We start from the raw sequence: 16,356 nt of genomic DNA, 5'->3' as shown, positions 1-16,356 counted from the left end.
TCGGCCGTGTCCTGCGGGGGGGACGGGGTGTACGGGGCACAGCGCCTCTTCTCTGAGGGCCCTGCAGTCAATCAGACGGTGTTTCTCGTGGGGGGGGGTAGGGACAGTTGGGGGAGGAGCGGGGGGTGTTCCTGGCTTCCTTCCTCCCAGGGTATCTGGGTGTGGATGTGCACATGGCCCTGGGCACGGAGGTCAGCACGTGCTTGTGCCAGTGGGGGCCACTGGCATGGTGGGACAGAGATGGAGGGACACAGATGGCGGGTGGGACAGGGGATTGCAGGGGGCGGGGGGGGGGGCAAGGGCAGGGATGAGGGAGGATGGGGGAAGGTGGGATTGTGGGAAGTGGCCTGAGAGCCCCACAGGAGAGAGGCTAACAGGGATGCAGGAAATGAGATTGGGAGAGATGGGGAGGGGTGAGGATGGGGGAGGGGGATGAGAGGAGAGACAGGGAAAGGTGAGCATGGGAAGGGGGATGAAGGGAGAGATGGGGAGAGGTGAAGATGGGGGAGGAGGAAGAGAGGGGAGACGGGAGGGGGATGAGAGGGGAGATGGGGAGGGGGGAGGATGGGAGGGGACAAAAGAGACAGGGGAGGGCTGAGGATGCAGAGGGGGATGAGAGGGGAGAGATGGGAGTGGGAGGATGGGGAGAGGGATGAGGGAGAGATAGCAGGGTTGAGGATGGGAGGGGTACAAAGATGGGAGGGGTGAGGGTGGAGATGAGAGGAGAGATGGAGAAGGGGACTGTGGGGAGGGGACGGTGTTGCAGGAGCTGGTGTGGAGCAGCCTCGGGCGCAGCGGCTGTGCTGCATCGGCCTCAGGAGTGTGTCCACGTGTGTCTGGGCCGCGAGCTCGCCCCACACCCTCCGTCCCGGGTCCTCAGGCTGAGGCACCCACTGGGGACACCTGCTCCCCAATGCTTCAGCCCACGGGCCCTGGGTCAGGGAACCCCCCCCTGCCCCCGTCGCCCCCCTGCCCCCGGCGGTGCTCCCCAGGCTCCCCCAGGCAGAGCAGCAACCTGTGCACCCTGGGCGGTGCCTTGGTCCCCTCTCCTGCCCCTTGTCACTGCCCGTCCTGGCCCTGCAGGGTCCTCCACGGGGACCACGGGCCCTGCACAGAGCCAGGGGAGGCCCCGTGACGCCATCCCCAGCTGACGTGCCTCTATGTCCAGCTGGCCGCCCCCGGTGACTGCGGGGCCTCTGGGCTCTGGCTATGGGGACCCGAGCAGGGCCGCAGGCACAGCGGGGTCACAGTGCTGGGGGTGGTCGGCTCCCTGGACGCAGGCTGCCAGGGCCAGGAGGGGACAGGACCGCCCGTGGGTGAGGTGTGGGAGGCGGCTGACTCTCCGTGGCACCCCGGCCGGGGTGGGGTGGGGACGACGACCCTGCGCACAGTTTCCACCCCGTGGGCGCGGCCTGGTGGAGAGCAGACCCTCCCTGTGTGCTGTGCCCACGGGCACTGAGCTGGAGCGAGGTCCTGAAGTCCTGGGGGGCCACGTTGACCTGGTCCCTGCCCCTGGGAGCCTGCATCCCGCCCCAGGTTGCGCGTGCTGCTGGGCCGCCCAGAACCTCCCCAGGAGCACGGCCCATGCCGAGGCCATTCCGGCTCCTCTGCACCACGGCCTGAGCTCGGGGGTCCTGTTTGTGCACCCCGGGCGTCCTGTGCGAGGCTCCTTGGCACGTGTGCCCCGTCGCAGGGACGGCCTGTGGGGGGGGAGAATGCGTGCCCGGGGGCCCTCTGTCCCCCCACCTCGCGGCCTCGAAGTGCCTGAAGCTCACCTGCACGTCCCCTGGAGCCCCCCAGCCCACCCCAACAGCGGCTGCGCATCCGCGGCCCAGGTGGGGGTGCGCCCTGGGCCACTGCAGCTGACACACCCCCCGCCCAGCGCAGCTCCGCGGCCTGCCAGGCCCATCACTGTCCCTGGGCTTTTCCTGCGTGTCTGTCCCGCGGGAGGGAGTGAGGTCCCTTCCGACGTCCCCGCCCTCGCCCTGTGACAGGAGGCCGTAGTTCCGACAGGATCTCCCGGCAAAGCCACAGCCTGCACCGTGCGTGTGCCAGGCGCGGCCGTCCACCCTGAGAGGCTGCGGTGGCTTCGACGGGACCCCGTGGGCGGCCCCCATAGCCCCACCGTGTGTGTGCTGGACGCCGCGGCCGTGCTCCCGCTCGGCAGCCTCGTGGTGACTCAGTGTGCTGGACAGAAATAGCTCTGCGAGGGGACGTGTCGTCTTTATCAGGGAGCTCCGGGCGGCGTGCCCCACGGGCTCACATGGAGGGGGCGGCCGGCAGGAAGGCGGGCGCAGCACCTGGGAGCCGGGCCCCGCTCCGTTGCCCCGCGCGCACCTGCCGGTGCGGGTTCACTGTCACGGCGTGTGTCCTCCTGGAGCCCAGGGACTCAGCCGAGCCCTGCTTGCGCCGGGCGGCGGCCGGGGTGGCCGGCTCCCAACGGCACCCGCGGCCCGCAGGAATGCGCGTCCTGCAGCTGTGCTGCCGCCGGGTCTATTTATGTCCCCGAGATTAACCCTGGACGTCCCCGCAGCCGCGCCGGGCTGCACTCTGGCTCCTGGGGCCGTGCGTCGGGCTACGGGGCCTGTGGACGTGGGCCCTGGGGACACGGACATGGAACCCAGCCTGCCTCCTTGCTGGCTGCCCCGTGGTGCTTCTGCCTTGGGCGCAGAGGCTCCATGTGCAGCCCCGGTCGTGGCAGCAATGCTCCATGTGCGGTCTGGGTCGTGGTTCCCCTCCGGGGTGCAGATTCCATGAGCCCCCCAGGTCCCCCTCCAGGGCGCAGACTCCACGGGCCCCCCAGGTCCCCCTCCAGGGTGCAGACTCCACGGGCCCCCCAGGTCCCCCTCCAGGACCCAGACTCCACTGGCCTCCAGGTCCCTCCTCCAGGACAGATTCCCCAGGGCCCCCCCCATCTCTCCCGGAGCGTTGGCAGCCTGAGGCCGTGCTTTCTCCTCAAGGTATAGATGGTCCCAAGGGAATTTTGTACAAGACCCTGTTGGGCACCTGTGGGGCCCCGACTCGAGGGTTGGCCTGGGCACCTGGGCTTAGACGCTGCACAGGTGAGCTCTCCTGACCCTCGCAGCTGCCCTGGCTTGGCCCCCAGTCTGCTCTGTAGGCTTCTCACCGGGACGGTGCCGTGGGACCCTACTGCGGTCGGGGTGGGTGTGGGGCCGGTCAGGGTGGGTGTTGGGCCAAGCGGCTCCGAGCCCTGCTGCCATCTGGGTGGGTGTGGCGGGTGCCGTTACCTGCTCACAGCACCTGTTGGCCTCCTGTGACCCTCCTGCAGGAGTAGGGGGGGTGTTGGCCATGGAGGCGGGATCTGAGCCTGGTGTGGGAGGGGCTGAGAGAGTGGGGGTGTCTGGGGCAGGCGGTGCTGAGTGTGCCAAAGGCCCTGCACACCTGCCCCTGCCCGGCTCCCGGGCGCCTGGTCCTCAGCATCCGCCCCTGAGCAAGAACCATGCTCCCTCAGCAGCCGCCAGGGGGAAGGGGGAGGGGTGGTGCCCATGCAGGGGTGCAGGGGAGGAGGGGAAAGGGGAGGAGGGGAGGCTTCCCCTGACCTGACCAGGACTCCAGTGACCTGCTGCATGTGTGCAGCGCAGGGACGGGAAGCTGTGTCCCTGGGCTCCCCTTTCGTCCAGCCTGCTTTGTGCCCCTCCCGTCTGCACCCCTGCACCCTGCACCCAGCACCTTGCTGCTCCTTCCTCCCCCTTCCTCTCTCTCCCTCCCCCTCTCTTCCCCTCCCTCCTCCTCCCTCCTGACCCTCTCCAGGCACTTCCCTCCTCCCTCCTTTTCCTCCTGCCTTCTTCTCTCCCTTTGTGTCCCCCTGGCCCCCTCCCACCTCCCTCCTCCTTCTCTCTCCTCTGTCCCCTCTCCTCTGTCCCTCCCCCGTCCACATTTGGGGGCATCTCCCTCACCATCCCTGTGCCCCTTGCTATGCAGCTATGTCCCCTGTGTGGGTGCCCCCGCCACCCCCACCGGGAACTGAGGCGAGGTCTGATGAGCACGAGCACATGGCTCCAGGGGGAGGGCTCTGCAGAAGAGCGGACGGGGTGAACAGATGACTGACCGTGACCAGACCTGTGACTGTGGAGGGGATAGGGACTGCAGGGTGGGAAGGGGATGGGGACCACGGGGATTGTGACTAGAGGGGGCAGGGACCACGAGAATCTGTGACCATGGGGCCATGGGGAGCTTGGGGACCTGTGACCATGGGGGTGACTGGGACCATGGGGATCTGTGACTGTGAGGGGGGATGGGGACCACGGGGATCTGTGACCATGGGGCCACGGGGAGCTTGGGGACCTGTGACCTGAGGGCAGGGACTGTGGGGACTTGTGACCATGAGGGGGAACAGAGACTGCAGGGATCTATGACCATGGGGCGGGGGATGGAAAGCGCGGGGACCTGTGACTGGAGGGGGGGACGGGGTCCAGGGGAACCTGTGATCAAGGGGACGGGGACCGTGCCTGTGGCTGTCGCGCAGCTGGACAGAAGCCCCATGTGTCAGGGTGACCGCCCTCGGGGTCCAGGCCCTGCCCGCGCAGGCGAGGTGGGTGCATGTCCGTGTCTGGGCACCCCTGCCGATAGTGGGGATCCCTGTTCCTCGGGGTCGGGGCTGCTGGGCCCTGGGCATCTGCCCCCTCCCCTGAGACCCTCCCTGCGGGTGAGCGTCAGCCTGGGGTCCTTGGGCCTGGGCGCCCGGGCTGGGGGGGGGGGCGGTGTTCCCTGCTGGGTCTGCAGGACAAACCCCCCAAGCACTGCCGGGAGCCCCGGGGGGGCGGGGGCGGCCAGGGGCTCTGAGCGCAGCCCAGGGCGTCCCCACCTCGCTGTCCCAGACCTCCCCAGCTTCAGGTGGGTCCCCGTGGCCGTCACCCCTGGTGACCTCAGCTGTCGTTTGTCCCTGGGGGTGGACGGACGGACACCGTGCGTTGGCGTGCGCGTGTCACCGACCTGTTTCTGGGAAAGCGCGTACGCGTTCAGGAGCACACCGATGTGGGATTTTACTGACGTAACCTGGCGCGCGGAAGGATGTTGCTTCACGAGGTGACCGCACGTCCCCTGCGTCTGCTCTGCCAAGCGGCGGCCAGTCCGTGTTGTCAGCGGGGCCGGGGCGCTGCTGGGACATGGAGCCGCCGCCTTAGCTGCCACCACAGGGCGGCCCGGGCCGCGCTCTGTGCGGAGAGCGGGGGGCGGGCAGGGTGCTGCGTGCGCGGCTCCCACGGGTCGGGTCGGGGTGCTGGGCGCGTCCAGCGACCTCTGTGCTGCACACGCTGGGTCCCCTGTCCTGGGTGCACGCAGCCACCCGTCACCGACCACCTGAGCCCTGGGCTGGCCCTCCCCTGTCCACGAGCCTCTGTGCCACCTCCTCAGGCAGCCTGGGCGTCCCTGTCCCCGTCCCGCGGGGTCCAGCCTGGGGCAGGAGTGGGGGTGGGGGGCTGGCAGCGTGGGCGCGCGACTCCCGCAGGGGCTGCTTGCTGTCGTGTGTCTGGACGCCCCGGGTGCATGTTCTGCTGCTCGGCCCCCCGCGTGGGCGTGGAGAGCGGCCCGGGCAGGTTCTGACGTGCGTGCGTCTGTGTCGTCCCCAGGTGCAGGCCAAGAAGGAGCAGCCCCTGCCGCCTGCCGCCAGCCAGAGCATTCCCGCCTTCTACTTCCCTCGGGGCCGCCCCACGGACACGCTGCACGTGGACGCCGTCATCTCCAAGATCGAGCGCACCTTCGCCCAGTTCCCGCACGAGAGAGCCACGATGGACGACATGGGCCGCGTGGCCAAGGTGGGCGCCCGCGAGTGCGCAGCTCGGCTGCTCACCGTCCCAGCGGCTTGCCCTTCGAAGCCCGCGTGGGACCATGTGGGAGCCGTGGGACCGCGTGGGAGCCCCGCCCGATGAGGCGGATGCGCGGCCTGGGTCGCCGTCCTGGGTTCCCCCAGCCTCCGTCCCCGGGGCTGCGCACAGGCCTTCGTGCGGTGTGATGTCGTACCAGGAACCGGCCTGCGGTGGCCTCGTATGTCCTGGACGCCGTGCTGCAGGCGTGTCCGCGTCGAGGCGTGCAGGGCTGACTCTGCACACTGGCTGTTGTCCTGCTGTGGGCGTGTACCATGTGGACTCAAGCGTGCCCCGTGGATGCGGCGTCCCGGACCTGGGTGTCCATGTGCATGTCCGCGGTGGCCGTGCAGGACAGCACGTCCCAGCCTCCCCCATCACGCGGCCCCATGTGGGCTCTGTGGCGGCACGCGAGACGGCGGCTCTGTTCCCGTCTCGGGGTGGACGGCTCCCGTGTGGGCCCCCCTGGGTTCTGCGCGTGCCCATCCGCGGAGTCTGCTGTGCTGATGCTGCGGCAGGAAACGGCTGTGAGCTGCCCGCGTGCCCCTGCGTCCCCTGCCCCGCGTGCTCCTGCACAGGTCCTCCCCGTGCTCCGGAGGCCAGCGCTCCCGTGGGCTGGGCCTGTGGCCCGTGTTCACAATTCTGCCGTCCAGGCGCAGGGGAGGTTTTCACGCTGACACACGTCGTTGTATCTGGGATTTCCTTGTGGCTTGTGCTCGGCGTCATTTCCTGGGAGTCCTTTGAGGGCCGGGGAGGTGGAGCCTCCTCTTCCTGCGGGTCCAGGGCCTGCAGCTGTGAGAACGCGTCTCATGGGTCGTGAGGCGGTTGTATGTGGCGCTGTCGGGGTACACCCTCTGGGGAGGTCTTGGCACCCCCAGGGGAAGAGCGAATCACGGGTGCACATGGATCACTGGATCCTGCCCCTGTGCCGACACGTGTGTTTCTGTTGTGGCGTCACGACCGTGCTGTGTCGCTGTGCTTTATGGTCACGTGTCAGTGGGGAGTGCGGCTCTCGTGCATTGAAGGTGTTGCTCAGGGCCGCCTAGGCTCCGGGGACTCCCGGTCACGCCACAGGGCAGTGGAGGGGTCGTGGCTTCTACACAGAGGTCAGCGGGTGGGCACTGGGGGTCAGGCCGCGTGGCCGTGGAGGGGTCGTGGGATCTGCACAGCGGTCAGCGGGTGGGCGCTGGGGGTCAGGCCGCGTGGCCGTGGAGGGGTCGTGGGATCTGCACAGCAGTCAGCAGGGGTCTCCTGGGGGTCAGGCCGCGTGGCCGTGGAGGGTCGTGGGATCTGCACAGAGGTCAGCAGGGGTCTCCTGTGGGTCAGGCCGTGTGGCCGTGGACGGGTCGTGGGATCTGCACAGAGGTCAGCAGGGGTCTCCTGGGGGTCAGGCCGCGTGGCCGTGGAGGGGTCGTGGGATCTGCACAGAGGTCAGCAGGGGTCTCCTGTGGGTCAGGCCGCGTGGCCGTGGAGGGGTCGTGGGATCTGCACAGAGGTCAGCAGGGGTCTCCTGGGGTCAGGCCGCATGGCCGTGAGGAGTCTGGGATCTGCACAGAGGTCAGCAGAGGTCTCCTGGGGGTCAGGCTGTGTGGCCGTGGAGGGTCGTGGGATCTGCACAGAGGTCAGCAGGGGTCTCCTGTGGGTCAGGCCGCGTGGCCGTGGAGGGTCGTGGGATCTGCACAGAGGTCAGCAGGGGTCTCCTGGGGTCAGGCCGCGTGCCGTGGAGGGGTCGTGGGATCTGCACAGAGGTCAGCAGTGGGCGCTGGGGGTCAGGCCGCGTGGCCGTGGAGGGGTCGTGGGATCTGCACAGAGGTCAGCAGGGGTCTCCTGTGGGTCAGGCCGCGTGGCCGTGGAGGGGTCGTGGGATCTGCACAGAGGTCAGCAGGGGTCTCCTGGGGGTCAGGCCGCATGGCCGTGGAGGAGTCTTGGGATCTGCACAGAGGTCAGCAGAGGTCTCCTGGGGGTCAGGCTGTGTGGCCGTGGAGGGGTCGTGGGATCTGCACAGAGGTCAGCAGGGGTCTCCTGGGGTCAGGCCGCGTGGCCGTGGAGGGGTCGTGGGATCTGCACAGAGGTCAGCAGGGGTCTCCTGTGGGTCAGGCCGCGTGGCCGTGGAGGGGTCGTGGGATCTGCACAGAGGTCAGCAGGTGGGCGCTGGGGGTCAGGCCGCGTGGCCGTGGAGGGGTCGTGGGATCTGCACAGAGGTCAGCAGGGGTCTCCTGTGGGTCAGGCCGCGTGGCCGTGGAGGGGTCGTGGGATCTGCACAGAGGTCAGCAGGGGTCTCCTGGGGGTCAGGCCGCGTGGCCGTGGAGGGGTCGTGGGATCTGCACAGAGGTCAGCAGGGGTCTCCTGTGGGTCAGGCCGCGTGGCCGTGGAGGGGTCGTGGGATCTGCACAGAGGTCAGCAGGGGTCTCCTGGGGGTCAGGCCGCGTGGCCGTGGAGGGGTCGTGGGATCTGCACAGAGGTCAGCAGGGGTCTCCTGGGGGTCAGGCCGCGTGGCCGTGGAGGGGTCGTGGGATCTGCACAGAGGTCAGCAGGGGTCTCCTGGGGGTCAGGCCGCGTGGCCGTGGAGGGGTCTTGGGATCTGCACAGAGGTCAGCAGGGTCTCCTGGGGGTCAGGCCGCGTGGCCGTGGAGGGGTCGTGGGATCTGCCTAGAGGTCAGCAGGTGGGCGCTGGGGGTCAGGCCGTGTGGCCGTGGAGGGGTCGTGGGATTTGCACAGAGGTCAGCAGGGGTCTCCTGTGGGTCAGGCCTGCGTGGCCGTGGAGGGGTCGTGGGATCTGTACAGAGGTCAGCAGGTGGGCGCTGGGGGTCAGGCCGTGTGGCCGTGGAGGGGTCGTGGGATCTGCACAGAGGTCAGCAGGTGGGCGCTGGGGGTCAGGCCGCGTGGCCGTGGAGGGGTCGTGGGATCTGCACAGAGATCAGCAGGGGTCCCCTGGGGGTCAGGCCGTGTGGCCGTGGAGGGGTTGTGGGATCTGCACAGAGGTCAGCAGGGGTCCTGGGGGTCAGGCCGCGTGGCCGTGGAGGGGTCGTGGGATCTGCACAGAGGTCAGCAGGGGTCTCCTGGGGGTCAGGCCGCGTGGCCGTGGAGGGGTTGTGGGATCTGCACAGCGGTCAGCAGGGGTCTCCTGGGGGTCAGGCCGCGTGGCCGTGGAGGGGTCGTGGGATCTGCACAGAGGTCAGCAGGGGTCTCCTGGGGGTCAGGCCGCGTGGCCGTGGAGGGGTCTTGGGATCTGCACAGAGGTCAGCAGGGGTCTCCTGGGGGTCAGGCCGCGTGGCCGTGGAGGGGTCGTGGGATCTGCCTAGAGGTCAGCAGGTGGGCGCTGGGGGTCAGGCCGTGTGGCCGTGGAGGGGTCGTGGGATCTGCACAGAGGTCAGCAGGGGTCTCCTGTGGGTCAGGCCGCGTGGCCGTGGAGGGGTCGTGGGATCTGCACAGAGGTCAGCAGGGGTCTCCTGGGGGTCAGGCCGCGTGGCCGTGGAGGGGTCGTGGGATCTGTACAGAGGTCAGCAGGTGGGCGCTGGGGGTCAGGCCGTGTGGCCGTGGAGGGGTTGTGGGATCTGCACAGAGGTCAGCAGGTGGGCGCTGGGGGTCAGGCCGCGTGGCCGTGGAGGGGTCGTGGGATCTGCACAGAGATCAGCAGGGGTCCCCTGGGGGTCAGGCCGTGTGGCCGTGGAGGGGTTGTGGGATCTGCACAGAGGTCAGCAGGGGTCCTGGGGGTCAGGCCGCGTGGCCGTGGAGGGGTCGTGGGATCTGCACAGAGGTCAGCAGGGGTCTCCTGGGGGTCAGGCCGCGTGGCCGTGGAGGGGTTGTGGGATCTGCACAGCGGTCAGCAGGGGTCTCCTGGGGGTCAGGCCGCGTGGCCGTGGAGGGGTTGTGGGATCTGCACAGCGGTCAGCAGGGGTCTCCTGTGGGTCAGGCCGCGTGGCCGTGGAGGGGTCGTGGGATCTGCACAGAGGTCAGCAGGGGTCTCCTGGGGGTCAGGCCGCGTGGCCGTGGAGGGGTCGTGGGATCTGTACAGAGGTCAGCAGGTGGGCGCTGGGGGTCAGGCCGTGTGGCCGTGGAGGGGTCGTGGGATCTGCACAGAGGTCAGCAGGTGGGCGCTGGGGGTCAGGCCGCGTGGCCGTGGAGGGGTCGTGGGATCTGCACAGAGATCAGCAGGGGTCCCCTGGGGGTCAGGCCGTGTGGCCGTGGAGGGGTTGTGGGATCTGCACAGAGGTCAGCAGGGGTCCTGGGGGTCAGGCCGCGTGGCCGTGGAGGGGTCGTGGGATCTGCACAGAGGTCAGCAGGGGTCTCCTGGGGGTCAGGCCGCGTGGCCGTGGAGGGGTTGTGGGATCTGCACAGCGGTCAGCAGGGGTCTCCTGGGGGTCAGGCCGCGTGGCCGTGGAGGGGTTGTGGGATCTGCACAGCGGTCAGCAGGTGAGCTCCTGGGGTCACCCCGAGGGTGTGCATCATCCTGCACACCTGCCACCGTGTTCACGGTCTCTCCTGCGATCTGTGTCCGCAGGCTTCTCTCCGTGTCTCGGAGCTTGTCTTTCTCCCGGTGAGGTTTCAGAGTTTCTGCGTGATCCCTGCATGTCTTTAGTTAAATTCGTTCTCTGCTGCTGTCATCGGTGCAGTCGTGTCACGCAGGTGTTGTTCAGACGGCCTTTGGTGGGTGTGTGAAAGTGCAGTTGATGCCCTGTGGATCTCGTGTCCTGCACACGTGTGACCTCACGTGTCCATCGTCGTGCTGCTTCGGGGTGTCCGTAAGTGTCCTTTGGGGAAGAATGTGCCAGGGGTCCCTCTGGCCACCATCCTCCCCACCGCGCGTGTGCATGGCTCTTGTCCTCTCTGTGCCTCCCTGTGCCACTGGCTCAGCTCCTGTGTAGCGTGGGGGCAGCTGGACGTGTGCACGGCCCTGGGTCTGCGCTGCTCTCGTGCAGAAAGGATGCGGTGTCCCACCCACGAGTGGGACGTGAGCTGTGCACTTTGCACAGCATGTGTGTCGGGGGGGACGTCTCCCCACAGCACGCGAGCTGCAGTGGGACTTGGGCTGTGCGCTGCGTGTGTCACCTGCCTCGTGTGCACCTGCTCCATGGTTTGGTGTTTCATCCTCCTGATCCCGTGTTTCCGTGTCGCACCAACCTCTCCTTCGGGGAATACCCGCCGTGGCCGCAGGGCGTCGTCCATTCTGGGTGTTCGTGCTTTCGGCTTGCTCAGGATGTCACCTGCATCCGTGTCCCTCAGAGGTTCTGTTGCCATCTGGGGACTCCTGCGTCTCCGTTTTGCATTAGTCACATGGCTCGTGGAGCAGGGGTCACACGGGTTCCCGCCTCCCTTTGCAGCTGGGCCTCTTACAGGATCGTCAGACGTCCGCAGGCGACGCTGATGGGTTCATCCCTGTGTCGCATGGCCCCCGGTGCAGCGCGAGCTCCCCGTCCGTGCCTGGCTCGTGGTCCTGCTGCGGGTCTGCCTGGCTGCCCGCCTTGTCCCTGTTGCACATTCTGTGTCACGACGTGTGCCTGGGAGGTCCCTGCATGTGAGGCCGGCACCACTTCCTATGGGCGCGTCCGAGTTCCTGTTCCACCCCCACCCGTGAGGGTCACGGGCTGTCGCCCACGTCCTCTGGCCACCCAGCCCCTTGTCCTGTGGCCGCAACATGTTCCCGCGGTCGCTCACGTCCCCGCGATTTCCGCCCGTGCCCATCCTGTTTCCCCCAGAACCCGGCCTGCAGGACAGCGGACCTCCGCTGCAGCCGCAGTGACGCGTGTGACCATCAGGCTGTGACAGTGGGCGCGCCACGCTGCAACCGCTGGCTGAAGGAGCGGGTGTCGGGGGTAAGCAGCACGTTCTCACGTTCCCCCCGAGGCCACCGGAGAAGCAGGCTGATGTGGCAGGAGGCCAAGGCCTCCCCACGCACCGTGCTGTCCGTGTGGGAGCCGAGTCACAGGCACACGGCGCCGGGTCCGCACACGCCACGGTCACGTCTGTGCTCGCTCCCACGTCGGTGCCGCCGTCTCGGTGCCATGAGTCCCCCGGGTAGTGTGTGCACGAACACGTGACGCATTGGCCATCAGGCCCCGGCAGCGGTGCAGCGTGACGTGTACGGGCTGGCGATCACGGACGCGGGCAGCGGCGTCCTCGGGCACGTCTGCTTGGCGTTCGTGGTGGTTTGAGGACACGGTATTGGAGGAATGTCCACGATGCTGGTTCACGGAGACGTGCGCTTGGTTCTCCGTGGTGCTGCTCGTCGCCCAGTGCGTGACCCGCGGTCCTCTGCCAGGACGGTTTTCCTCCTGCCGCCGTTCCCGTGCTCGCTGCTTGTCCTGGGGCCTGTGAGGAGATCGGAACCGAGAACCTCCCACGGAGCCGCTGCCCCGAGGGCACAGGCCCCTTCACGGAGCGCGTCCTCTCTGCTGACGTCCTGCAGGCGGCTTTGCTCTGCTAGCGTGTACCCCGTAGACTCGGTTCTCACCTGTTCACGTGTCTCTGAAACGGTTCTTTGTGTGACTTGTACGTTAGTTGCTTCGGTATTTTTCCTCGTTTCCTAGTATCGCTTTTAGCGTCCTGACCAGGCCTGCACGTGAGCCTCCAGGGACTTAGTGTTGTCTGTCTCGGCTTCCTTTGTCGTGTGGCCACGGTGCAGATGGATTCGGCTCACTATTCACTTGAGCGCCCGTCAGCTTCTGGGATCATCGTTTTGTTTTTTTGGTCGCAATTTCTATGCTCATCTTTACCATTTTCTTGCAGGTTTTTCTACCTGGTGGTTCTTTCCTAGCCTCTGCAGTGACTCGTTCCTTCTTGGTCAGCGTCATTGGTGTAGAGTTGACATGACGCGCAGGGAGGTTCCCCGTGTTACACGTGTAGCGCACTGTGTCTCGTGAACGCCCCCCCGCATGCATCCTCGTCAGGGCGGGGCGTGCCGTCCCTGCGCCAGACTATCCTTGCAGCTGGTCCCCTCCTGGCTCCCTGCCCGTCACACACCGGCTGGCGCTACGGTGTTGCCGCTTCAGGAATATCATGTGGCAGGGACCGTGCCGTGCGCTCTCTCTACTTCCTGGTGTCTTTCACATGGAATAATTGTGATACGCGCCCCCCGGCTCACAGACTGCCGGGGCTGCCCGCTGTGGACACTCGCTGCGCCTTATGTGTTTCCCAGTGGGCCAGCGCTTGGTTGTATCCGTGGTGTTTGCTGAGGAGAGCAGCCGTTGCGTGTGTGTGTGCACGTCTGCATCTCGCAGGCAGCAGGTACTTGGACTTGCATTGTTGGCGACGGGTTTTATAAGCACCTGGAAATGCCTTCCAGAAGTGCTGTCCACGGCACATCTCCAGGCCGCAGTGCTCGAGCGCGCCCGTTCCCCGCCAACCTCCCCGGCGCTTGGTTTCGACCCTTTGACTTCAGGTGTTCCACCGCGTGTGTGCGGGCACCTCCTCGGGGCTTTGTTTCTCATTTCCCTGGTGGTCACATTGAGCACTTTCTGGTGTGTGTGTGTTTCGCCCGTGCACGTCCGCATCCTCCACGGCTTCCCCGAGGTGTCCCCAGGGCAGACGCAGGCACATGCTTCCAGTGTGTGATCTGAGGAGCTGTGACCTGTGTGTGTCCCTGACACTGTGCACGCAGTCCGACGGTACGCGCTCCCCATGCGCCCCGAATCTGCCCCTTCCTGGCCACCTGCTCGTCCCTGGCCGCCGGAAATGCTGTTGGTTAGGTGAGTTTTCTGGGATTTTCCGTTTACAGAGTCACGCAGTAGACGCTTTTGTCTCTGCTGTGGTAAAACTCACGTGAACTGTCATTGGCATCTTACCAGTCGTAAGAGTACGGCCAGACTCGCTCATGATACGTAGCCTGTTGTGCACCCATTAGGCATGATCTGGTTCCAGAACGTTCTCATCATCTCAGCAGACCCGCCGTCCCCAGCTCCTGGCACGCTGTCCGCTCTCCGTGGCCATGGACGGTCTGTTGGGGATTTCTCGGGTCCTCGGGGCCCCTGCGCGTGGCAGCAGGTGTGAGCGCTCTGCTCGTGTTCACGGCCAAGTAATGCTGCGTTCCATGTGGCTGGGCCGCGGGGTGTTGACGTGCTCGCCCACGGACGGGTGCGCGTGTCGTGTCAGATTTGGACGGCTGTGAAGAGCGCTGCTGTGCACATGGGCGTGCAGGGTTTGGTTAGAGTCCGTGCGTTCGGTTATTTTCCAGGTGTGTGTATCTACACACGTGTGTGTGCGTGCCCTTGCCCCCTGACCGTGGACTCCATGGCCGTTCCGTGTCTAAGCACGGAGGACCCGGGCATGCGGTTTCCACAGCATGGCAGCATTTCACGTCCCCGCCAGCTGTGCACGCGGCCCCCCGGGCCTCCATGGCCTGAGCCCACTTGCGGTGGCTGCTCTGTCCCGTCAGCCGTGCATCTGTTGACACTGTCGTGGACTGTGCGTGTATGACCGTGTGTGCTCACCTCAGTCGTGCGTCTTAAGAGTGGGGCCCTGGTCTCCTGTTGACCTAGCTCGTGTGTTCCACGCCGTAGACCCGCGTGCTCGCTCACTTGTGCACGTGGACACTGTGAGCACGTCTGCCTGCGGGTTAGCATCTCGCTCCAGGAAAGACCTCGGTGGCCTCCTGTGTCCCCGGAATTCGTGTCCGCTTGGCGGTCAGGGTGTCCTCACAGAATGGCCCAGGGCCGCCCCTGACCAGGCCCTTTTCTGGAGCCTTCTGTCTGGAATCGGGTTTACTTTTGCACCTGTGGTCAGTAGAACCCACACGGGAGCCCAGACGTGCTGTGGTGGGACCCATTTCTTTCCGGGAAGGTCAAAAGACGTTTGTCCCTGTGACTCCCGTGCTCCGCTCGAAAGGTCGGTTACTCCGCGCTCCTTGTTTCTAGCACCTTGGCCCCGGTTCGGCGGGCGATGATGCGCCTCCGTCTCCCGCCATGAATCCCAGTCCTGCCCTTGGGCCCTTGTCGCTCCTGTGTGTCCGGCCAGGGCCCTGGCTCGGCCGCGTGGGGACGCGCCTGCCTCTGCGCAGGCCCCAGCTGGGCGCAGAGGCGTCCTGCACTCCCGTGTGCGCTGTGGGCTTTCCCCGGAGGCGGTTTATTATTAGAGTCTCCGACCGGCGGAGGCGGAGCTGGGGAGAGCGCGCGCCCCGTGGCCCTGCCGTGACGCGCTCGAGCCCCGTGCGGGGAGGACCCGTTACTGAAACTGCAAAGAAGAAACTTCAGAGCGAGGCGCCACCCGCGGTCGGCGTCCTGCGGGAGGTTTCCTCGCTGCTAGCGTCTAACGCCGCGCCGCCGAGGGTCTGTGGGATGGCAGCGCGCGCTCCTGACCCTCGGCGGCCCCGACGCCCCGCGCCCCTGCACAGACCCCGGCGCTGCCGCGTGCGCGCCCAGCACGAGCATGAACGGCCGCCCCTTCCTGTGACCGTGGCAGGGCCGCGTGGGGCCCGTGACTTCCTCCCCAAACGTGCACACGCTCACGGCCAGGCCTCGGGGCTCCACACACCTGGCGGGCACAGCTTCACGTGGCGCGGGGAGTGCCTCGCAGACGTGTCCCCAGGGCTGTGCCACGCGGGCGTGAAGCTGAGCGTGCCCACGCCTTCCTGACACCTGCGGGCGCTGCGGGGACGGCAGACGGCCCGACTGCTGCTTTCTGACGCTCGCGCCTGGCGACTCCTGCTGAGGGGCGCTTACCTGCGTTCACGCATTCGAGTGGCGGCCTTCGACTGTGCCGGTTACGCCGACGTGTGCGTGGAGGATGCCGCCTCCGCCTCTGCCTCCCTGGGCTCCTCCCTCCCTCCTTGCGGGTCTGAGGCCAGAGCTTCGGTGGCCGTCCCCAGCCTGTGTGCCGGCGCCCCCGCCACACGCCGCACCGCTGCCCGCGTGGGGACGTTCAGGGGCACTGTTGTCCCTGTCGCATGGCCCGCCCGTCCTCACGCTGTGCGTCCCCTCGGTCACAGCCGTTGCCCACTGCTGGACCCGCAGATTTGGGGGGCCTGCTGGTCGCGTGCTGCAGACCGTCCCCGTCCCCGTCCCGCATTCCCAGCACCCAACATGACAGCTGCCATGGGCGCCTTTTGGCTGCCGGTGTGCGGGAACCGAGTGCGTGCTGTGTTGGGGAGGAGCGCGGGGGCACCGTGCAGGTGGGGTGCACACTCGGGGCACCTCGTGCAGCAGGCTGCTGGCATTCTGCGGGGCGCGCGGGGGTGCATGGGGGCAGGTGCTGACCCCGCGTGTCCCCGCTGCAGGCGTGCGGCTGCCCGCTCTACTGGAAGGGGCCGCTCTTCTGCAGCGCCGGGGGAGAGCGCACCGGCTCCGTCTCCGTCCACAAGTTCGTCGCCATGTGGAGGAAGTGAGTCCGGGGCTTGCTTGGGGACGAGGTGGGGAGGGCAGGCGTGGCCCCAGGTCCCCTGCTCCCTGGCCCGACCAGGAGGGGGCAGCGGCCTCCAGGGCACGCGCTGGCCGTCCTGTCCTGGGGCCGCCTTGGGATCACGGCCCACCCTGGCCCATGTTGGGGAGGGGCCCGTGCTGCCCTGTGAGGTCGTCACTGGGCACCCCCTCACACCCCTCCCCTG

At 67.5% G+C, this 16,356-nt stretch overlaps 1 protein-coding gene across 2 annotated transcripts in view; it reads left to right on the top strand.

Moving 5' to 3' along the window:
• The window catches only part of PPP2R3B (protein phosphatase 2 regulatory subunit B''beta), a 38,888-nt gene that overhangs the window by 11,948 nt on the left and 10,584 nt on the right, over window positions 1–16,356 (top strand). The window contains exons 2-3 of one of the 2 annotated variants that reach the window (XM_055338575.1): window positions 5,589–5,774; window positions 16,030–16,133. In XM_055338575.1, the coding sequence (XP_055194550.1) occupies window positions 5,589–5,774; window positions 16,030–16,133 (290 nt within the window). The remainder of the gene's footprint in view (window positions 1–5,588; window positions 5,775–16,029; window positions 16,134–16,356) is intronic. The other variant, XM_055338576.1, reaches the window with a different exon arrangement.

This window comes from Nyctereutes procyonoides, unplaced genomic scaffold, assembly GCF_905146905.1.
Source record: "Nyctereutes procyonoides isolate TBG_1078 unplaced genomic scaffold, NYPRO_anot_genome, whole genome shotgun sequence".
Classification (NCBI taxonomy): domain Eukaryota; kingdom Metazoa; phylum Chordata; class Mammalia; order Carnivora; family Canidae; genus Nyctereutes; species Nyctereutes procyonoides.
The sequence above is the reverse complement of the archived record's forward strand: the minus strand, read 5'-3'. Positions and strand labels throughout refer to the sequence as shown.